Source organism: Typopeltis vanoorti, chromosome 2 (assembly GCF_054136105.1).
Source record: "Typopeltis vanoorti isolate ZY-2024b chromosome 2, IOZ_Tvanoo_1.0, whole genome shotgun sequence".
Taxonomy (NCBI): domain Eukaryota; kingdom Metazoa; phylum Arthropoda; class Arachnida; order Uropygi; family Thelyphonidae; genus Typopeltis; species Typopeltis vanoorti.
In genome coordinates, this window is record NC_143550.1 from 35,322,733 (window position 1) to 35,347,818 (window position 25,086).

At 34.9% G+C, this 25,086-nt stretch overlaps 1 protein-coding gene across 4 annotated transcripts in view; it reads right to left on the reverse strand.

The window, feature by feature from the left end:
- aux (cyclin-G-associated kinase) overlaps positions 1-25,086 on the reverse strand; it is a 482,129-nt gene that overhangs the window by 211,807 nt on the left and 245,236 nt on the right. For all 4 annotated transcript variants that reach the window (XM_090404291.1, XM_090404283.1, XM_090404277.1 and 1 more), the window contains exons 14-15: positions 20,904-21,017; positions 5,838-5,918 (exon numbers count right to left, since the gene is read on the reverse strand). In XM_090404291.1, coding sequence (XP_090260417.1) covers positions 5,838-5,918; positions 20,904-21,017 — 195 coding nt within the window. The remainder of the gene's footprint in view (positions 1-5,837; positions 5,919-20,903; positions 21,018-25,086) is intronic.

Genomic DNA, 25,086 nt, shown 5'->3' on the forward strand with positions numbered 1-25,086 from the left:
TGGCCAAAGTTGTATAGTAGCCCATATGTGGCTTAATCAAGGCTTTATACCATCTCCTCCTTATTTCTACATATCAATACTCTGCATTACTGCCAGAATAAATTGTACTCCTTCCCCTCGCAAACATAGCAACGTGTTCCCTAAATTTAGGTCTTTACCAAGCCACCACCATCCAGACCGCTTATTTCCTCAACCTTCTCAAAAATCTCTTCCCCAAAGATCCAAATAAACTGTCTACCTTTACCTCACATCATATGGCCTCAAAACTACTGCTACTATTTCTCTTTCTCCCTTGCATCTCTGTCTTGGATCAGAATAATTCTTTTGCTATCAACAGCAATTCTCTGTCTATCTTAACCAAAAATATATGAGGACAACCAGGTTATTTGTTTATTCAAACAATTTTTGGGCAAATGTATGCATCAATGCAACAATTCTTTCTACTTCATTATGTTGAATTTTTTCTCGACAATTATTCATAAGACTATTACACTTTTTTTATATAATCTTTGTCAAGTAGCTTTATTTTATCCTCCTACATGTTTCGCCAATTTTTCTATTGGCATAAATTTTTAAGATCACCAAAAGATCCTCACCCATTCTACAAGTACTCTGGAGTATATAATATACCTTGCTCATGTGGTATTAGTTACGTAGATCAGACCTCTAGAAGCTTTGAAACGAGAAAGAACACATAGGATATGTCAGAAATAACAGACAAGACATTTCAGGCCTTTCATGCCACTTTGCCTCTACTAACCATCACATTGAGTGGGATAAGAGCCTTATGCCATACATAGAAGATAACTACCATTCAAGAACCTTTAAAGAAGCAGCTACAGTCGCCCATAAAACTGAAAACCTAAACAAGAATCAAGGTCTAATTTTACCAGAAATTTGGAAAACTTTTATCAGATCATTAAACATCAAAGAAATGAACTTTCATAACAATTACGTAATGAGCCATAACGAATAAATCACGTTAACGAGACACGCACATTGTCACGCACAATACCAATTTTTTGTATGAATTAGAATTATCAGTTATAACCTAGTCTGTAACCTTCATTTAGCTTACTAGTTTGTATTCCCTGAGGATGCCAATAGAAAAATTGGTGAAACATGTAGGAGGATAAAATAAAGCTACTTGACAAAGATTATATAAAAAAAAGTGTAATAGTCTTAATTCTTTCTGCTTATTCTGGCATTCATAAGCAAACATAATAGCTCATTTTTGGATGTATAACATATCTCACTAACACTACTTCTAATATGTGACTCCTCTTCCTTGCCAATGTAAAGAGGTTTGTTATATTCATTATGTTTTTCAATAATGTGAGTCAGTACGTAAGGTGGCCTGCTGTAGAAAAGTTTGCCTAAACCTTTATGGCTCATATAGCATGTATGTTTCTAGATGGCTTCAGAGACTGTTTTGAATAACTCTAATAAACAACAACTTCTAGTTATGCAAAATAAGATAATGGTGCATAGTTATTTCTATTCAATTTAGAATTTTTCTTGTATAGAAGAATAATCTGTGATTTTAGCCACTACTCTGGGATAGAATCATTGATAATAACATTGTTGTAGAATTTCCAGAGTAAGTAACAATTATTCAAATCCAAATTTTCAGAGTTAAACATTTATCTGATGTTTGCCAAAAATTTATCCATATTATTATTCTAAGACCCAATGTAGTTACAGACTCATCTAGGTTGTCTCTTTTGCCATACACACAGCCTACCATACCATGCCTTAAACACATTCAAATTCTCTGCGGACACCACATTCCAATCATTCACAAATATCCATGCAAAAAACATGCTTCTCACTCCATTACTTGCACCCCTATACAGATTCCAGGGATGACTTCTTGTTCTTCCACGATTTCATGACGTTACTCTTATACGTTAATATAAATTTTATATGGTAATCTTAAATATATAAAATTATAGAGCTAAAATTAACAACTTGTACATCTCTATCACCCATCTTTCTCCTATCCACTGCACTCTGTAAATTGCATTGTCTCAACCTTTCTTCATATTCAACATTCCAGAGATCAGAAACTATTTTGGTCAATTGTCTCCGGACCCTCTCCAACATCTCATCCTTTTGCCAGAATTCGTTGTGCTGTCTTCACAATTTTAAATCCTTATCCACTATCACCCCAAGATCTCATATTTCCTCCACCTCAAACAATAATATATCCTCATCAAAAGTAAATTTTACATTCTATATCCCATCTTTGTTTTCCGAATTTTAAAACCTTACATTTCACAACATTAAACTGTTACCTCCACTCATGTGCCCATTCACTCAGTCTATTCAAGTCTTCTAGTAAGGCCAAACATCTACTCTACTCCTCACAGTTCGTCCCAACTTTGGGAAAGATTTTAATGGGATAATATTGGGGAAGATTTTAATGGGATATACAGCTGTTTGCATCATCTGCAAACAGCTGTATATCCCATTAAAATCTTCCCCAATATCATTTACATACAGGTTAAGCAGCAATGGTCCTAAAACAGACTCCTGAGACAAACAACTAGTGACTTTCTTCTTCAGGGATATTGTTCCTTCCCATACACAACTTACTAATACCTATCAAACAGCCAATCTCCAATCCAATGCACTAGTCTAATATCCAACCCTATCCACTCTAGTTTGACTATCAACTTATCATGCAGTAATCTATCAAATACCTTTGCAAAGTTTAAGTATACTACTGTGTATCCATCTGCCACATCCAGTGCTGCTATTAGGTTATTGTAATAAGTAAGTAGATTACTAAAACATGACCTCTCTTCAGCAAATCTGTGCCATCCATTAAAGATTATACCATTACTGTCAACCCAATTCTGGACCCTAATTCTCACTAGTCTCTCCCACACTTTAACCACAATGTCTGATAAACAGACTGGCCTATAATTCAATGCTTGGGTTATGTCACCTTCCATATAAACTTATACAATCTTCCCTTCCTTATACTTCTTTGGAACTTGAACAAATTAAGTGGATATTGAATCCAACATTATTTCAAAGCCAAATAGAGAAATTACAAGAGTTTCATGCCGAGTTTGATGTTGATTTTATTTTTATCCTCTGTTTGTTTTTGGAATATTGATAGGATGGGCCCTTGATTGATTGAAGATATGTTCTGACATGTGAGCAGTTACATCCAGATTGAACGATATGCTTCTTGTAGCAAGGCTTATACGTTGGTCATACATAACTGGTAATTAGTTTAAGGAATTAACAACGCATATAACGGATATTAATTAAAGCAATATTGAAAAATATTGAAGTTTTCATTAAAGTTTGCTTTAATTAATATCAGTTATATGCATTGTTAATTCCTTAAGCTAATACCAGTTATGAATGATATGCTGCATATATAAACAAGCAAGATATACTGGATGCTCTGTATTTATATTGGGGATCATAGTAAATTGTGCATGCATGCATGCATGCACACATGTATAATTTTTTTTTTTTTGTTCATGATAAAAACATTATTAGTATTTGAACATCATAGTATCACATAAAGAGGGTATTCAGAAATGTACTTGAGGATTTTTAAGTATGTTTGTCTCATCTCATCTTCCTTTTAGCCTCTTTTACTTTGCAGTGACAAGGGTTTATTAATCATCGAACCTTAAACCGTGGTCAACCCTACGCCCCGGTGTATCCTATGTCTATAGTGTTGAGTTCTCAAGGCCGGTTTGCCTACTTTGTGGATGAAAAACCAAAAGATAAACTGGGGGAAAAACCCTACCGTCCATGCCCAAGACCGGCTAACTTGGCTATGGCTGAGGAAGATCCTTCAGCTCCTCACATCTACAAAAGTTTCTCTGAAACTCTTGTAGTTTCTCTATTCGGCTTTGAAATAATGTTGGATTCAATATCCACTTAATTTGAATTTTGCATCGCCAAGGTGAAGCCTTTTGGCTCTCTTTTTCAGTATATTAAACAAATATGCCAAGTGCTGATGTATCATTACCACAGCCTTATTAACAACAAGTTTGCTCAGTTCCCCAAATACCTCTGGCTCACTCACTGTCAGTCTCTTCTCCTTCACTGCCTTCAAATTCTTCATAATGTCATGTTCACAAGGATGGAAGACCTTAAATTAAAGATGCCAAGAAATTATATTCTTGGTTTCATCCTTTATCCAAGTTGCATGTGAAGTAACTTCACGACGAGGATACTTGTACATAGAGGCTGATGAGTTCACATCAATTGCCTTAGTATCCCATAATGCAACATATATCCTTACAGACATGTATAATGCTGTAAATTATGGGAAGGGCCACTACCCAGACCAGTTTCAACCTTGAGGTCTCATCAGTAATAAGTAAGTAAATCCAGAAGTGATACCAAGGTTGAAGCAATGCAGAAGTCATATTTCCATATAAGTAGTTGAAAGTAGTAACAACTTATCACTAAAATACTCTGGATTAGAGATAGATATTGAAAGTTTTTTTCAAGTGAAAGAACTTTATGAACTGCTCATTAAATATCTCAACTATATCCTCCACAGCAGCTGTCCTCATACCATTTTCTTCTATCGATGTCATCCTACCATAATCATTCTAATTTTAGCTGGCTACATATTGAAAGAACTCCCTAGGATTTTTTTTTGGTCTCTTTAGCTAACTGCTGCTCATACTGAACTTTTGTTACCCTCTCGAACCAAGTAACCTTCCTCGTCTGTAATCCTTATGAATTGATTGTTACCACTCATCTTATGTTGCCTCCATAATGCTTTTTTTTTTCTCATTTTTATTGCATGTTGTTTTTCTGTATTGCATCCTTGTATCAAGTTCCCATTAGAAAAGGAATCATCCACAGGTATCTCCTTTCTTAATGTACACATTCAGCACAAACAAGACAGATCCATTTTCACTTCCATCTACTGAAAACCAACTTTTTCAGGTCGTTATACATATAATACATCAGCTCACCATTCATCTCAAAAATATGGAATCATAAAATCTTTATTCAGAGCACACAAGGTTTGTTCTTCTGAATAATCCCTAAATAGAATCCCTAATAACGAAAATATTAACTCATTGCTACCTACAAGCCCATCAACCAAATTCACAACTGGCTACCTTCTCCAAAAGACAAACTCTCATCAATGATGCTACCTGTGTATACCAAGTACTGTGTTCGTGTAACTGGTCTTACTATGGACCAACAGAAAGATCTATAAATAAACGTATCTCTGAACTTTAAGACCACATCTACGTTATCAAACCTCACAAATCTGGCTTGCACAACATGGAATGGAAAATGCTAACCACAGGATCCAATGTCAAAATGCCAAGTTACTACATAGATCCACATATAAGCATGAATGGTTATATAAAGAAATAGCTAAACCCTACTTCATAGACCTAATCTTAATCAAAATGATTGTTTCACTATTCCAAAACTTTGGGAAATTATTTTCCTCAGTTGTATTTAATAATTTATCTGCTATATTTTAATTTAAGTAATTTTAATTCAGCCCAGTAGTTTTTAATCCATGAACATGCAACTCTATACATAGAGGGATTCCAATTTAAGCACATACATTACTGTTTTTTTTAATTCAATTCCTACTGTTGTTCGTGAGTTGTACTGATGATGTCCTATGCTACATAAGATGAAATGTTTACATAATAAAAAAGTCATTGTGGCATACATGTTATTTTATAATTAAGAAATATCTGTACAAGGCTGCAACAGCCTCAATCAGGATTTGCCAATTAAATCTGATTTCCCTGAAAACGTTTGATATAATCCATGAAATAGCAAGAAAATATAGAATATTATAATTGGATAATTACCTCATTCTTTCATATTCCTGGGAAGTAGTTAGCACACGTTCTTCTCCAACATAAACCTCAGCAAATGGACGACAACCATCTCTATATAATGAACAAAAGATTGACATTAGTGGAAACTTTTTTTTATATTTCAGGAAATATGTTTTATGCTAGTTTTGATTTCTTTTTTTTTTTTTCAGCTGCTACAAAGATTTAAAAACAAGCTTGAAACTTAACTGATACCCATGGTGCTTAAATTAAGATGGACTTAAAGTTGTGTGTTAATTTACAATGTAATCATTACCTGCACTCCATTTCAAAAGAGTTCTGAATGACATCCACTCATTCTCACCACAAAATTGATTGTATCTATCTTCTCTATCCAACTACTGATAAAAAATAAACGTGACTTAGTTTATTTCTTTAAACTTGCAGTACATTTAATATTGCAGATTAATAATTCAGGAATCCTGCTTTAGAGACAAAACATGGAATATTTCAAGATGCATCAAGGCTTCAAGTAGTGTGGTGGTCTCATACCAAGTGATGAAAATCATCTACCAAAGAAAAGACATCTGCAAACAGCCATGCTATAGTGGAATTTCAAATCCATTTCACCTCTAAGTTAGATAGTAGAGATGCTAACTACTTGGCATGCTCAGACTGGCAACAATATATTCACTAAGGACAATAGATAAATTCACTGTGCAGAAGCATCTAATTTCAGAAACTAAGTATATTTAATTTATCATAAACAAAGGAAACTTGCCTCTTAGTGGGATAAATTTAGTAGTTTTTCTGCTGGAACATTGCAAGAATGATATTATGTTTTTATCTGGTAGTACAAAAATTATATTTTGAGATATTGTAATTCATTCTAAATCTTTAGAATGAATTACAATTTAGAACTGCAAAAGTTGATGCAAGGGTGGTCATTCTCTGTAGAGACAAAATGTGGATTAGCTTCTTAACAGCTATGAATCATATACAGTTTTGAAAAGAATCATCTACCGTAAAATAAATAAATAAATAAATAAATAATAAAAAAAAGTCCAAAGAAAAAATGTGTTTGGGCTCTGAGATGGTTCTGAGTATTCCTAGCTTTTAAAAAGGTGATAGATGAAAATATCCATCAGTATAAGAAGCTTTCTATAAAAATTTATGGACAGCTGAACTTATGACTGTGGGATTATTACAGTGCCAAAAAACAAGACTATTTACTGTCCTTTTTCAGTTTTGAAATAAATTAGAAGTGAGTATAACTCTTTTGTATTATCATGTGGAAAGGCTTCTATGTTGGTCGTACATGTTGATTAATTTTAACAGTATAGATGAGAACACAGACTGATAAGAAAATAACTATTTATTAATTTATTGCTGATATTTTGCTGGTATTCTATCCAGCATCTTCAGAACACAAAAACAGTTTGTCACAGTACATGAAACAACAACAATCCAGTATAACAATGGCACTAGTTTGAACAATTGTAACATACAACACAAAAACTTAAGTCCTAATTAGGCGCCATCTACGTTTGGAAAAAAGAGGAAGAAAGCAGGTATTAATTAATTCTTAAGATTCTTTGGCAAATTTATACAGCCATACTTGTTCAAGTTTGGAATATGTTTCAAGGCTTCTGTTGATTCAAAGAACAATCTCTCTGACTTATGACTTCTGTGCAACACTTTTGTTTTTTTTTCCAATTGATCCTGCATGCAGGGGTATCCACAAGGCATGGTCTGCTAGACCCGACTTGCCATAGTGCTGGATATGTTTCGTGTTCACTGGGGAAAATGTCCACAGTTCTTCCTGTCTGTCCATAATAAGCTCGATCACACAGGGCACTTCATAGACTCCTGGATGTGATAAAGAAGAGATTCTGTCCTTGGGTGAACAGATGACAGTTGCCAATTTGACATACGGTTTAAATATGGTGAGTAGATATCTTTTCAGACGTGCCTTGAATGTATGGGACGGTGCAGTTTTGTTATAGTTTTCTGTGGTAGACAGTGGGGGGGGGGGATTTCTGGGGAGCATTTAGTATTTTATCTATTGTATGGGGGATTATAGTCACTGGCTAAGAAGGTGTGATGTAAGTGAGCGAGTTCAGCAGTAACAGCATTGTCATTGGAACAAATCACTTTAGCTCTGTGTATTAGTGTTTTTAGGATACCATATTATTGAGATGGATGATGGTTTGTGCAAATATCTCCCTGTATGTGTGGGTTTTCTGTAAACTGAAAATGATAAGGAACCATCTCATCTGTTCACTCAAGGACAGAATCTCTTCTTTATCATATACAAGAGTCTATGAAGTGCCCTGTTCATGTGTATTAGTGGACATTCACTTCAGTGAACATAAAAAATATATCCAGCACTTTCACTATGACAAGTCAGGTCTAGCAGACCATGCCTTGTGGATACCCCTGCACACAGGATCAATCGGAAAAAAAAAAAAAAAACTGCTTCACAGAAGTCTTTATAAGTCAGAGAGATTGTTCTTGGAACCAAAAGAAGCCTTGAAACATACAAACAAACCTCAACAAGTATGGCTGTATAAATTTGCCAAAGAATCTTAAGAAGTAATTAATACCTGCTTTCTCTCTCTCCATTTTTTTTTCTTGTCCAAACGTAGATGGTGACTAATTAGGACTTAAGTTTTTGTGTTGTATGTTACAATTGTTCAAACTAGTCCCATTGTTATCTGGGTTGTTGTTGTTGTTTTGCATACTGTGACAAACTGTTTTTGTGCTCTGAAGATGCGAAATAGTGAAATATCAGCAATAAGTTAATAAATAGTTATTTTCTTATCAGTCTGTGTTCTCATCTATACATTAAAATTAATTAATATCTTTTGTATTATATTGTCAGAATATAAATGTATCTGCTAGTTTGGTTGGCCAAATGGTTATTGTAGCTACTACTGTCTAGTCTAGGTTGCAGGTCTTTCAGTGGGAGACCACATTCTTGGTTATTAGAGGCCTGAAATATTTAAAAAGAGTTCCATGTTTGGTCTCCAGATCAGGGTTTCTGGACCAGATAATGGTTACCAAAAAGAGATAAAGGGAAAAATTAGAAATGCCACCTGGAATTTTCAGAATCTAACACACAATGGAGAACTAGATGCAGAACTAAAGAAGGCAAAAGTTGATTTGGCAATAATAATTGAAACAAAAAAAGAAATTTAGAGGAATAAAAGAATCAGAACATTATATGCAGGTATATTGTGGGGTTGGAAGAGAAGAGAGAGAGAACTAGAGCAGGATCAATGATATGCATGAAGCATATCATTAATACTGAAAGATTCAAAAGAAAATATCCAAAGTTATAACTATTGGAGTGAAATATTATTAGAAACAAGAATAAAAATAAAAAGAGGCTGTCTAACAGAGTTGGGTGATATTGTCAGTATGTATGGATAGTAAATCCTAATTGTATACTCAACACCCTATTCATTTGCAAATCAATTTCAACTACAATCATGAAAGATCAACAAACAGAAGTAGATTACATGAGGAAAACAGGCTCAGAAGGCCTTCCAGATTTACTTCACAAATACAAGATCTGATACAAAAAAAAAAAAAAAAAAAACCTATAGCTTGGGAAAGGAGAGACAAAGAGATGGTTATAGAGCATGTTCAAACCTGTCACCATGAAACAAGGCTCAACTCCATCACTTTACTCAGTACGAGTAGATCCATGTTTAAATATAGAAGTTTTCTTACCCTCAGTCGGAAAATGTTGAATTTCAAGAGTGAACAGTGAGTTAACATCACATTTCTTGTGAAAGTGAAGAAATCCATGGCGTAAACTTTTCAATTATTGACTGAGACTTATGGTGAAAAGTGCATGTGTCGTGCATGCATTTTTGAATGGCACAAACAATTTTCAGAAGGCTGCCCCTATGCTACACCCTGTCAACAGTACTGGGTATGATAGACGTGAAAACATAATGGGATTTAGCACAAAATGATCACAATATACAACGATTGCCCAGGCCGCACAAGACACAGCAGTTACAGATGACAACATTAAAAAAGCATGAGATGTGATTTGAAAAGGCAGAAAGTTGGGTGGTCGAGCTGTAGCTGAGTAAGTTCATTTGGATAGGGAAAGTGTTCAACGTATATTAAGGGAGGAATTGAATATGAAAAAGGTTTGTGCAAAAATGGTTCCAAAAATGTTGTCAGATAAACAAAAAAGAGCATCGCAAGGAACTGCATTTGGACCTTTTGCAATGGATTAAGGATGAACCAGATTTGTTGAATTCGGTAATTACTTGCGATGAAATTTGGATATTTAAATATGATCCAGAAACCAAGTTACATCAATGCAGTGGAAGTCAGCAACATCTAAAAGACCAAAAAAACATGTATGAGTCATTCAAAGTTCAAGGCCATGTTGATTATTTTCTTCGATATCCAGGGTATTGTAATGGCAGAGTAGGTTTCCAGTGGCCAGACTGGTAAACCAGCAGTATTACCTTGAAGTCTTGATGAAATTGCGCAAACCCGTGAGAAGGAAACGACCAGAATTGTGGAGAAAAGGTTGGATTTTGCACCAAGATAATGCGCCAGCCCACAACACTTTGTCTGTGAAGCAGCTTTTAGCTTATCACAACATCACTGTGCTTGATGTCGTGATAATTCACTCTATTTGCCAGACATGGCTCCCTGCGACTTCTACCTCTTCCCAAAGATCAAGTTGGTGATCAAAGGAACCAATTTTTTGTCAGTAGAAGATGTGAAAGCAAAAATGATGGAGATCCTCAAAAGTCTTTCAGAAAATGATCTGCAGAATTGCTTTGAATGTTGGCAGCATCGCATGCAACTGTGTGTCAACTCAGAAGGGAATTATTTTGAAGGAGATCATAGTTGATTTTCTCAATTTGTTAAATAAAAAGATACAGACACAGTCTCCTTTTTTCTGTGTCAGACCTCATATACATCAAAAGGCAGTCTATATTTGTGAAGAATGCAAGACTGGAGAGAGAGAGAGAGAAAAATGATCATTTCCATCTCCAGTCTTGAAAACTCACCTATCTTTTCTAACAGAAACTCAAATTTCAGCATCAAGCACTATTCAGCTCAGTTTTTATATTTACACAGACTAATTTCAAATCAAAGGTGAGATTTCTGAATTTTTAGACACATATACTATGTTAGTTTCCAACTTAGAATCTTCTCTCTCTTATTTATTTTTTTGGTTCTACCTTGGCTAAAATCCTCTCTATTGAATCCTATCAAATTTGTTTGCCATCTCTATTTCTCTCCTAATGTTTTGATTTCCTTTTTTTTAAATGATTTTCTCCACTCCAACTTTCCTAATAGTGAAGATATTTTCCATGGAGATTTTAATGTGCATAACTCCAATGGCCTTTCTTTTTCTAACTGCTTTAATCCAGAAGGTGAGATGTTAATGCACCTACTATCACAAAATCTCACTCAAACTGTTTACATGCCTAATAGAATATTAGTTAATCTTAACTGCTCTCAGAACACACTTAATCCTGAACCTCACTAGTAACCCTGCTAGGTATGTAAGGATATTGTTTGTTTGTTTTTACCAAGAAAAGATCAGAAACATCTCACTATAACTGATTATCAAGATGTTTCCTAGTCCTGATGGCATTTCTCCAGTTATTGGTAAAGTTTATACTCCAGTGTGTGTCTGTGTGTCATATTTTAATTCTCTCTTATTCCACTGGTTTTGAATTCCATTCTGAATGTTTTGATTTCCTTTCTTTAAATGATTTTCTCCACTCCAACTTTCCTAATAGTGAAGGCATTTTCCATGGAGATTTTAATGTGCATAACTCCAATGGCCTTTCTTTTTCTAACTGCTTTAATCCAGAAGGTAAGATGTTAATGCACCTACTATCACATAATCTCACTCAAACTGCACATGCCTAACAGAATACTAGTTAATCTTAACTGCTCTCAGAACACACTTAATCCTGAACCTCACTAGTAACCCTGTTAGGTATATAAGAATATTGTTTGATTTTTTTTTTTTTTTTAACCAAGAAAAGATCAGAAACATCTCACCATAACTGATTATCAAGATATTTCCTAGTCCTGATGGCATTTCTCCAGTTATTGGTAAAGTTTATACTCCAGTGTGTCATATTTTAATTCTCTTATTCCACTGGTATTTACACCATCTTTGATATTAGCCCCCATTCATCATTCCTACAAAAGAATAGCAAATCTTTACCATCAAATTACTGCAAATTCCTCACACACTTCAATTCTTTCTTTAGAAAGAACTGAACTGAGAAGGAGTCAACTTCTCCACTATCTGAAAAATAATAAACTAGTATAGATTTTGCTATTGCTGATCAATTGGTGATTTTTACAATTTTCCTCCAAATCAGTCTGTTACCTGTCAAGACTCCAACATTATCAGATCTTATATTTCTATCTTCTAAGGTACTTTTTACTGTATCGATCCACATATATCTTGGTCTTCCTCTGAACTTTCTTCAATTTACTTTAAATTTAATCCATAATTCTGCTGATGATAGTACACTCCACTCCACTTTCTTTCGCAAATCTTGTAATACACAAATCAGAAAATCAACCTGCCACCGTAATTTGGAAATGATTTGGAAACCACTTCTGGTTTCCAAATCATTCTTCAGTGGTATTTTGATAACACTTAATTTCGATACTATTAAAATTCGATCCCCATTTCATTTCTAACAAAAAAAACTTACCTTCAACAACACCAAATCTTTGAACAAAATGAGATTTCTCTTCTTAGGATAACTAAGATTAATTCAGTATTTCCTGGCATGAACCCATTACAAATATCTCCTCTTCAGCATCCAAAAATGTTTTCTTTTTCTTCTTCTTTTTTTTTTTTCATGGTGTTACCTTTAACTGCTTTACCTCCAAGCAGTTAAAGCATGTTCATCCAACCACTGAATAAAGTACTCATTTGGGATAGTTCTAAAAATATATGACTGGGCACAGAAGAGAGCCATTATGTTGATTAATGATCTAGCTCTCACCAACTCACTTCACTCTCTGTTCAGTTTCTGCTGCTGCTTGCATTGTCTACAAATATTTACCATGGTCAATGTTCATCTGAATTAGCAGTGGTAATTTCTCCACTCACCTCCAATATGAAGCAGCTATTCAACACTCTACAGCTGAACTTCAAACTTACAGAACATGTTCTTCCTCTTTAATCAGTCCTTCCACTGATATCTTTTCGAATGGTCTCCTGGTCTCCCCTGTAATGTTATTTCCTAAAGAGTATAACCTACAGTTATTCAAATCCAATGTTAAATGTTAATAAGTTCCTTCTTTCTCCTCAGTTTCTGTGCATCTTGGGACTAATATACAATAAAGTGTATAATCTCTTATGTATAGGATAAAGGTTTCATACTAATTGTAATATTATCTATTTTTACTTTTAATATTATTGATAATATTTTGTTATTTATTATTTATCGTCGGACTGCGCCTTTGTAATGTCTTTTTCTTATCAGTCGTAATACCAAGCTTATTGTCGTTTCTTGAGCTAGTTCTTCATGCAAAAAAACTTGATTATTCTTAATCCTTTTAGTCTATAGTTTGACTCCTCCCCTTTCTCTCAAGGCCGTAAGTAAGCTATTTCACGTGCTCGAAGTGTAGACACAGGAAAAGCTTCTGACTGGAATCAATTCCCTAATCTACCTTTGTGTATTTCTTTTGTATTGATCCTTAAAATTTTATTTTTCTTTACGACTGCACCATTAAGGATCGCGTAAAAGAATTGTTTTTCTTTCCCCTACATGCAAGAGAAACATTCAGCTAAGCACGAGAAATATCTCTTAAATTAACTCTAATACAAGCAACTCCTAATTCTTAATATCAATCAGTCATCTATCCTATTCTTTGGTCACACAGGTTCTATATTTTTATGAGACAGTGCATTGGTAAGGCAAGATCAGGCAAGCTATTAACAAAACAAACATGTTTATTCATTCTAAGACAGGTTAATTATTACAAAATTTAAACTGCAGATATCAAATGTCTGGTTCAGCCTAATACAACTAGATAAGAATAGAAACAATAAAAATCACGTGTCTAATTCTCCATATGATCATTCAAGCATTTTTGCTTAAGCTTTAAGACAAAGACATTAAAATTTCACATAAATTTTCAGACACGTGGATAGACTTAAACACACTTTATCTTTACTCACGCTGTAAACAGGAAAAAGTTAAAGCATAATCCATATTCAACTTTTTTGGTTTACACAACATTAGCAAATTCATTAAAACTCTATATACTACTTATTCACATTCAAACAGAAGTACGTCTTTCCAATTTCTATAATTCTTTCTTTGCTAATCGACAATAGAACAACATTCATTGCTTAATTTTCACAATCTAGGAATTAACATAAAACATCTTACTTGAAATCTTACCAGCCCATTACATATAGTCCTAGATCCTAAAGGTATATAAGAGCGCATTCTGCTTCTTCCAAAAAAATAATTTCCGATCGGGGTCTAGGTTATGGCATTAATACTACAGGACACACGTAGATCATCGAAGAATCATCAGTAGGACATCTTGAAAAGACCGCCTTCATTGCTATCTAACTTCCCATCTTCGTCAGAACTGCATGCTCGCAGGAACGTGACTCTCCCCATCCTTGGAAAGGCTTGGCACTCAAACAAACTTCCAATCCCCTCTTGGTCTCTGCCTTTTATCTCACTCTCCCGACCTTGGCCCTTCTACAAATTTAGTCCCCCGGATTTACTGGAGGTTTTTTCTCTGCCACCCACACTATAGTTGAGTTTTGGGGGGAAATCTCGAAATCTGGTGACCTTGTTGCTAGCCTTAGGTCTATTTGTCTAATCCTGTCTGAGCACTTTTTTTTGTTTTTACAATTCTAGTGTTCTTATAAAATTATTCTAACAATTTGTTACCAGATTTAATACAGTAAAAGTGAGTTAATACCTTATTTTAATTACAAGTATTTTATGTAAATTATTTTCCATGTAAAATTGACATAGAAAAAATTTACTTCTAATTTTTCTCTTTACGAGATTTTACATAATCCTACTCAAGAAACAACTAAGGTCAACATTCTTGTAATAAACACTCAAGTCAGCTCAAGACTCAAATCCAGATCAGCTTCTGGTATGTAATGTTTGCATTCACTTATTCAGAAAATAGTAACATGTCTGAATATGCTTTAGTACAGGAATTTTCATCCTGTAAAATGTATAAGCCATTAAATGGGCTAGTGATACACAACATATACAGCCAAGTCAAGTCAAGAACTCACCATTTCCACTGGGAAGTATTACCACCATAAAAGCATAACCCAGTAGTCATAGGAGATGCCAACTAAATGACCTAATCATAGTGGGAGAGGATGTTAATTCCTGATGAATTATCACCACTACCTTGCTTATTAGAGAACTTAAGTGGCTGCTGACATGTTTGGTCTCTAAATCAATGTCCATATTTCCTCCTCACCCTTCCTCTTCTTACAGGCAGTGTATATGTACAGTCCTGAAAAGCATGACCAATCCAATATGGGGATCCAGAATCCAGGTAATGCTATATTGGGAGTCTTTCCAGTTAGCTAGCGAATAATCCTACATGCTTTTTCTGCCAGTTTATGCAAAAACATGAATCATGAAACAGAAATTATGCAGAAACCCTCAACACTAACAAATAATGTGCACAACCACTTACAGGCATGTGTTATTTCTCATAGAATAACCTCATAAAGCCTAACAACTACTGTCCACTTCAACTATCCAAACAACACTCTGCACAATCCTTCCATCAGAGAGGGGTGATACTACCTATAGGTTTGTTTGATCCAACTTCCCATTCATAAAATGCCATACTCTGTATAGAAAGTTCCTTGCTATACTTTGTTTGCATTCATTTATTGTCTCTAATGTTGCTATCCAAATAACTACTCTGACCTCTTTGAATATACGTAGGCTGTTCAATAAGTTATGACTATATTTATACAGAAAACAGATTACCTTTAATCGTCATCATTTACATGGTCTTTTTTGAAGTAACTACCGTGAGATGTGATGCATTTGTCCCAACGTTGCATCCACTTCTTAAACACATGTGAAAGTCCTTTTCTTTGAGAGGTCTTTCAAAACCGCCTCAGCAGCTTTTACACATGCTTTGTTGCTTTTGAAATGACGATCTCTTAGTGGTTTCTTAAGCTGAGGAAACAGCCAGAAATAGCATGGTGGTAGGATATCTATGTTGTTCTTCTGCAAAACATCCACTACACAACCAGCAATATGTGGCCTTGCATTATCGTGGGGCAATAAGAAGCCATTCTTCAGCAATGGATGCTTCCTTTTGACGTGCTGTACCATTGTCCATAAAACATCCGCATAGTATGAGCCATTTACAGCATTCCCGGGTTCTACAGCGTGTTGGTAAACAATGCCTTCGTAGTCAAAAGACATTATGGTCATAACTTTACCAGCTGATTTTACAGTTTTTGCTTTTGGGGGTAGGTGAAGACAGATGCTTCCATTCACTGCTTTGTTGTTTCATTGTAGGTCATAGCGATACAACCAAGCTTCATCTGCTGTAATGATGCATTTTAAGAAGTTGTCGCCTTCTTGTTCCAGTCTTTCTTTCCATTCTGTGCACACATCCACTCGATGCTGCATTTGCTCTGGTGTCAAGAGTTTGGGAATCCATCAGGCGCAAACACGTTTCAGTCCCAAATGTTCAGCCCTGATTGAGCGAACACTTCCCACAGAAATATTCAGGACAACATGCAGCTGGCATACTGTAATTCTGCGATCCTCCTTGATGATAATCGCTGCTGCTGTGTCGATCATTGTCTCTATGATGGACATTGAAGGTCTTCCCTCACGTTCAAGATCTTCCACATTTTGCCTTCCTTCCTGAAAAGTTTTATGCCAGCGAAAAACACTTGCCCTCGACATTACTTCATCGTGGAAAGCTTCGCGTATCATGTTAAAAGTGTCTGATGTCGATTTTTGTAAACACACACAAAATTTAACCGCATAACGCTGTTCCAAGGACGCTCCCATTTCGAAGACTGGTCACGGCTCGTAGGTGCGCCAAAACAAGCTTGCGTTTAGTCACGTGACACTCTGGCACATCAGCCCGTATATGCCATCTATCAACCTCTTTTGTTAATACAGACAGCAACATTTCTTTATTCTACAGAAATTAATATTCTTTATTCTACAGAAATTAATATTGTGATCAGTGATTTCGAGACAGTAAAATTAGTCTTATTACTTATTGAACAGCCCTCGTATATACATCTGAAGCTTGATTTTTTTGAAATTTTCTACAGTCCAAACCCAAGGAATGAAGTCACAATCTTTGAAGACGATATTTATTAACTCAAACTAGCTTCTCTAATCCATGTCAAGCAGGAAGAAATAACAAATTATTTACTGTTAATAATGCTACTTTTAATAATAACACATGAAGAAAACTTACTTCTTTCATAAAAAGATAATCAAACCTTTTTTATTTTCCAGGACAACTGAGCATAACTTCTGTCTTTCTCAAACATATATAGATGATACCATTAGAAACACAACCAAAAGATAAGACTAACCTCCTAGCTTCATCATACAAAGGAGACATCATCAACAGTCAATCTTCCACTACCTAAAACTCCATCAATTAACATATTGAGTCCTAGACCTTCTGTAAGTATATATACGTATCGATGTATATTTACATCGAAAGGACTCAAAGTGTTAATGAATGACCATATAGATTCTGCTGTACTAGATCCACAACAGATCTTCCTAGACAATATTACTCCTTTGCATAGAAACTAAAGAAACATTTGAATAAAAGCTTGTGATTAATTCTGATATGTTCAGATCATTTGATCAGGTCTAGCATACAGACTCACAAACTACTAACTTATGGTCTCAACTGACTCACTAATTTCCTATCTGTCTTATGCTGCATCCCATAGTGGATGATTTCTTCACTTCAAAATCTCCTTCCAACACTAGCATATCCCAGCATCTTGTTCTTTTGGCTACACTCTTCATCCTATACATAAAAACCTTTAACCTCAAATTCTATCCATTTTATTGATGACAGTATGCTGTATTCCTCTTTCTAAAAAAAGAGAAATGCAGTGGAAAGATGAGTTTTTGCTCCTAGAACCTCAGGTTTTTCATCCCTGCAAAACAGACAAAAACTGGCTTTGTAAACCTCAGTTGCTCTGGTCATAAGTTAAACCAACTGCAATCTTCATTTGACCCTGCGAACTCCTGTTCTATTCAAATGCAGTCACATTTTATTTCTCATGGGGAAGATCTCACTTCACTCCAATTTACCTTTGATACTACTCAGATTTCAGTCAATATCACATTTCTCTTCTTGGATCAACTTACACTACTTCTAGCCTTTCCTGTTACAAACATATCACATCCTCCTTTGTCACCAAAACACATGGTATCCTTTTTAAGATCCTACTTCTTGCCTGAAACTGCTAACTATATGAACACAAATCCACTCACTCACATTTAGAATATTTTGAAAAGTTCTCTAAAATTGCTTGATGGTATCCAGGAGAGGGTAATCTAGTTACAAATGACTACCCCTCACAGACTCATTCTAATCACTTCCTCTTATATGTTCTGTTTCTGCTTTATGCCCTTTCAATAGGCATCTCCTTGGAAATTGCTATGCTGAGTTGATCCTCCCTCATCCTTCGTCTTCCTGAAATCAAGTAAAAGCATAAGTAGCTGCTAGTCAGCATGCACACATAGTTCAGCTGTTCAGATTTCAACTTTCAAACCAACTTATTCTATTCTTTCATTCCATTTATTTCTATTCTTAGAAGAGCCTGCCTCATGCTTGGACTCCAGCTGTTTAACATGAATGGGTGATTTCTTCCTCCTTAACAACCTACTCACTCACATCTGGCACCATTATGATTTAGGTTTTACAATGTGTTCTGCATATGGGGTTATTAAAACACATATCACTGGAGACATGTGATGTCATGGACACTATGTGTTGATAAGTATTGTATTTAATCTGTTTTATCAATGAACAAGTTTTAGAAAGAAAAAAACAATGGAATGCTGAAAGAAGCAATGTTACTCATGATTCTGCATTTGAAAATGTTACTGCATTAATCATATGAAGCCAGCTCTAGAGGCAGTAAGGTTAAATTTATACAGCCAAAATCTGAAATAGTCAAAAAACTAATCATGGGCTAAGATTCATCAACATGAGAAATATTTATTATTACTATTTCCTGAACTCCATGGAAACAGAGAAAGCCAAGGATCCATCAAACATTTGCTGTCCTGCCTGTTTGGCCAAAAAGGATCTTTGGCTTTCTCTGTTTACAGAACCCCCCCCCCCATACAGGCAGATACATTCACCAGCAACCCCCCCTCACGACAATATGGGGTTATAAAAACACTATATAACAGGGCAAAATTAATCTGTTCAAATGACAATGCCCTAACCACTAAACTAAACCACATCCTTAACACTTTCTTATCCAATGGCTACAACCTCCAAAAAATCCAAAATATATTAAAACCAATTACCTACAACCTCCTCCCCCCCTTCATAATAAAGATTACACTAAATCCATCACCGTTCCCTATATCCGGAGCACACAAGTTATTCGAAATCTTAAAAAAATATGACCTGACTTCTTGTTACAAACCATATAAGAAATTGGCATCCCTTATCTGCTTCACCAAAGACCAGCCACTTCCCCTAGACCTACCTGGAGTATACCAGGTCCATTGCAGCTGTAAACTGTCCTACTTTGGCCAAACAAGCAGGACAGCAAATGTCAGGATATCGGAACACAAAGACTACATCCAGTTTCACCAATACAGCCACTCTGGGCTTGCAAGACCATGCTCTGGATACCTGCCACAGAATACGCTGGAAGAAAGCCACGTTATTACACTGCAGCAAATTTAAAGATGAAAGATTGTTCATGGAATCAGTCTCAGCTCTAAAAAACTTTCCAAACCTCAACATATTTGGGTGCATGAGACTGCCCCAAATTTGGAAAGCTTGCATTTTGAGAACTTCAGCCCAATATCCAAGACAACCCAATATAGCCTACTAGGGGCACCTTAGGACAACAATAATTTTCTCTCTTCTGCCTCATTTGCTCTTTGTAGTGCCTGTGAGCACACGTCATAGTTTTATGTTCCCATGAAGATGACGATGTGACATTGCTGAAATATGGGAAGTATTCGTCAAAGTTTCTTTTAATTAATTTACAGAACCCCCAAATTTCCAGTATACATTGTAAATTCCTGAAATAATTTAACAGTCTTGTAGAACTCTGGCATTAGTTGAATGGTGAGAGGATAAGGACCATCCACCATCACACATAGTGTGTGTCCAGACAGAAAGCTGGCAATCCAACTACAGAAGTCCTGAGACAGACCAAATGATGGTAGTTTGCTTAGTAAGCCTTTGTGCCAGACCCGGTCAAAAGCTTTGGAGATATCAAGTGCAACCACTTGAGACTGCAAACTTCTCCATCACATTTGTCCAGAGATGGGTGACATATGTGAACAGTTCTCCTGTTGATCAGCAGCAACAGAATCCATACTGGTTCATTTATTAGGTGCCTTCAAGGTAGTGTAGGAGTTGGGAATTGATAATTTTTTCCATTACTCTAGACAGACTGGGGTGAGCGAGATAGGACAGTAGTTAGATGGCAGTGATTTGTTGCCCATCTTGGGAATGGGTTGAATATAGGCCAATTTCCAGGCTGTGAGATAGATACCAGTCGAGTAAGAGAGCATATACAGGTGACACAGGATAGGAGTCAGTTCTGTTGTACAAATTATAAAACGTGAGTTAGTTACCTTCTCCCCCCCCCCCCCCACTTTTCTATTTTGAAATTTTATATCTGGCTCCAGAACCATTTGAATGGGAGGAGGAGGGGGGGCCCTCTATGTAAGTTGGCCACTAGTTTCCATCCCTTAACTGAATCTAAACACTTAACTGAAAAAAGAGTTGGCTATGCTAGTGAGGCAAAAAACAAACAAGTGTGAAAAGAAATTCATTTCAAAGTTTAGATCAACTTACCTAAGTTTTGTAAAAAGTGGTACAGGTTTCAATGTAATAGATACAATAGTTACCGGACAACAATGAGGAACAAGTGGCTTGGGACACATTAACTGCTCAACATAATGAATATATCTAAAAGAAATTAAGGCCAAATTAATACCCACATAAACAAATTATACACAATGAAATAAAGAAATGTTAGTTTGTTTTTTTTATAATTTTAAAATTGAAAATTAAAATAATTATGAGCACTAATTAGACAGATACATCTAATCACACTACACAATAAAAATTATGAAATTGTGGCATGAAGTCAAAGAAATGAGCATGACCTTGGTGACATTTTGTAATAAGAAGAAGTTTATTTAAACAAAGACCTAAATAAAAGAAACTGGATATCACCAGATGGAAACCAAAACTATCTGATCATATTGTAATCATGAGTAATTTTAAGAGTTTGATCTGAGATGTTAAAGTATGGTGAGGAACTGATGTAGGATCTGATCATTACTTAGTAACAGCCAGTCTTAAATTAAAAATGCATAGGAGTAAAAAACAGAAATCAAAAGATGAATATGTCTAAATTAAAAATGAATGAAATAAATAATTTTTTTTATTGTGATAAAAAATCAATTTAAAATTTTGGAAAATGAAGCTAGAAAGTAAGAAAGTCTAAAGTCAAGGAGACATGATTAAAAAGCAATAGAAAAAAATTTAAATAGTATATAATGAAGCAGCAAGAAACTGTTTGGGTGCTAAAAAGGGAAAAAAAGAATAAAGATTGGCTATCAAGACAAGCCCTGGAAACATAAAATAAAGACTTAAAATTAAAATGTTTGAAAATGTTAATCTCAAAAAATTAAAGAAATTGATTTGAGCAATTAAGAGAAAGGATCAGCAAGAGAAAATAAAAGGAATTATGTGTACAGTTTGGCAGAAGCATAAAACACTTCAGCATTAGGAAACCCTGAAAAACTGTATGAGGTGACAAGAAAAATATGCTCTGAAGAAAAGAAACACGTAAATGATATAAAGGATAAAAAAGGTTGCTATGAACTGAAGCAGATAAGAATGTTAGAAGATGGAAAGAAGACCTTTTTAAATGTAGAAAACAACATATTATAAGTTTGACAATGGAAGGGCTCCTATAAGCATGACTTAAATATTATATTACAACCAATATCTAAAAATGAAATAATGAACGTAATAAAGAAGATGAAAAGTGGAAAGGAATGGGGCGATAATGATATAGCAATAAAAATGATTAAGACAACTGAAGAAACTGCTATTGATAAATAGTAACTGATCTTTAACAATGCACTAGAGACTGAAAGGTACCCAAACGGTGGGAAGTAGCAACTAACTATAATTCCTATAACTATAATGTAAGAAAGGACATCATATTAGATGTGAAAACTGGAGAAGAATAAGTCTGCTGTCAGTACCTACAAAAGATTTTCTCTAAAGTATTGTTAAATGTGAAACAGAAAATAAATTAAGTCAGGAAGTAGGAGTACTGTGCATCACATTTTTAACTTAAATCATCACTGAACACAGCACAGAGCTTACCTAAATTTTATAGATTTTGCCAAAGCACTGATAGTACTAATAGAGAAACAGTATGGTTAATTATTAGAAACTATGGAATTCCTGACAAGTGACATAACTTGTCAAGACATGTGACATTCCTGACATGTAAAAATAATCAAAGAAATATACAAAGGAAGTAAAAATTGTGGTATTTCACAGCAAACATCAGAATGGTTTGGGATAAGGACTGGTATGTTTGGCTTACCATTTAACATAGTGAATGATTGGATTGTAAGAAACATTACAAGTGTAAGAAAAGGAATTAAATGGAATCCTATGTCACAGTTGGAATATTGGAATATCTAGATTATGCATAGAACATAGTTCTGATATCATCAAAATACACTCATATACAAGCAAAATAGGAAGCCATGTATGTATAAAACATATATGTATAAAAGTTAAAATGTATATGACCAAAACAAAAGTTCTTAAATTGACTAGCAAATGCCACAAAGAAATAAAAATCATGCAAAGTTAAGAATTTATATAGTTGGAAACAAATATAGATACTGAAGGTGGGACTGACAGGGATATAATGTAAAGATTGAAAAAGCAAATATTGCTTTCGGAAAATTAAATAATATATGGAAATCATCCAAATATAATAAAGCCAAAATAAAGATCTCCAACAGCAATGCTAACATTGTATTATTATATGGATCAGAGACATGGTAAATGACCAAAAAAACAGGAAGCTAAAATGTCTGTATCATCATCATAGTTTATTCACAATATGATAAATGTGAAAAGGGAAAAGAGATTTATATTAAAAATTAAATATTGCAAATTATGGTCTTCCAAGTCTCTCTATCTTGAGCTAACTGACAGATGTCAGATGGAGTTTTACAGTTCAGCTTACTGATGGTTTCACATATGACACTGCTAAATTGTTTGCATTGTTTTCTTCCACTGTGATTGCCATCTTCTGGTTTGTACGGGATGAGGGATTCCAAAAAGGGCGAGAGCTCAGGATGTCCGAGTTGATGCCCAAGCCATCTGAGCTGTAATTTTTTGACTATACTGACAAGTGGTTCTTGCTTAGCCAGTTTTAGCACAGCACAGTTAGTGACATGGTCCATCCAAGTGTATCCAAGGATCAGTTTGAGACATGTAGTTCCAAAAGAGTTAATTAGATCTGTAGTTTTTTTGGTGCTTATTGTCCAGGTTTGAGAACCATACAAGAAGATGGATCTACTGGTTGCATGGTATAGTCTTAATTTTGTCTTTAATGATATTAATGATGATTTCCAGATGGGGCGGAGTTTGTTATGGAAGACTAGAGCCAACTGTTTAGGTTTTCTAATATAATTTTCTGTATTGCTGATGTACGATCCAAGGTATTGAAAGTCTTTTACTCTTTCTAAGGGTTTATTGTTGATATGAAGTATAAAATTTTCATAACCTATTGAGGAAACTTTGGACTTTTGGATGTTCATCTGCAGACCAATAAGTTTAGACTGTGCCTCTAGTAGACAGATGTTTTTGTACATTTGTTGGTTCTCTATCAATAAGTACAACCTTGTCAGCAAAGCTAAGATCAGTTATTTGCATGGTGTGGGTGGATGTTCTAATGTTAAAACCAAGATCTTCTGTGTCGATAGTCCGGAAGATGTAGTCCAAATACTAAAAACAAATAAGGAGCTAGTACATCACCTTGCAGGACTCCTGTTGTCACCAGAAAGGATTCAGATGTTTCTGTTTTAAAGATTACTGTAGCACTGTAATCTTTATAAGGTGCTGAGATTGCTTGTATGAGTTTTGAGGATAGACAATAGAAGCTGAGTATTTTAAACATTGCTTCTCTATTAATGGAGTCAAAGACTTTTTGAAGTTATAAAGGTTAAAATGAGTGTTAAGTTTTTGTCGTGAACCTTCTATCAATGTATCTGTTCCACTGTACATTGTTTTTTTAGAAATTCAGTTTGGGTTTTTTCTTAAAAATTGTGTTAAATAAGGTTCTATTCTATTGAGTATCATTCTATAGTAAATTTTAACTGCTATCATCCTTACAGTCGATAGCAAAGTAATACCTCTGTAGTTATCCATTCTAATTAAGACTGCCCTTTTTGGGTATAGGGACAATAAGGCCTTGTTTCCATTGTTGAGGTATTATTCCAGTGTTTAAAGCTTGATTCATTATGGCAAGGAGATTGGAATACGTATTATACCTAGCATTTTTGAAAGCTTCTGCTCTGATTCCATCAATCCCTGGGGACTTTCCTGCTTTGGTTTGTTCTATTGCTATTTTTAGTTCCTTTTCAGTGAAGTCTTTACAATTTATTGGTAGAGCGGTAGTTAGATGCAATGCAGGTCTGCTAGCTGACTGACTTGAATGTTGGGGATTATCAACATTCAGTAATTCTTGAAAGTAGTTTCTCTATTCTTTCATCAAGTTTGAATTTACTGATAGCTGTCTACTCTACTGTTTTTGTTATGTGTGACAATATTTCCACTTCTTTTTGTTTTATGATGACAGATATAATTTATCATTTGAAAAGTGTTTCTAGTATCCTCAGTTTTATTAGAATTTTCAAGTTCCTCGTAGTATTTAATTATTTGATTTTCTTTGTCTCTGATCATTAGTTCATTGACCTTGTTATTTGAAATG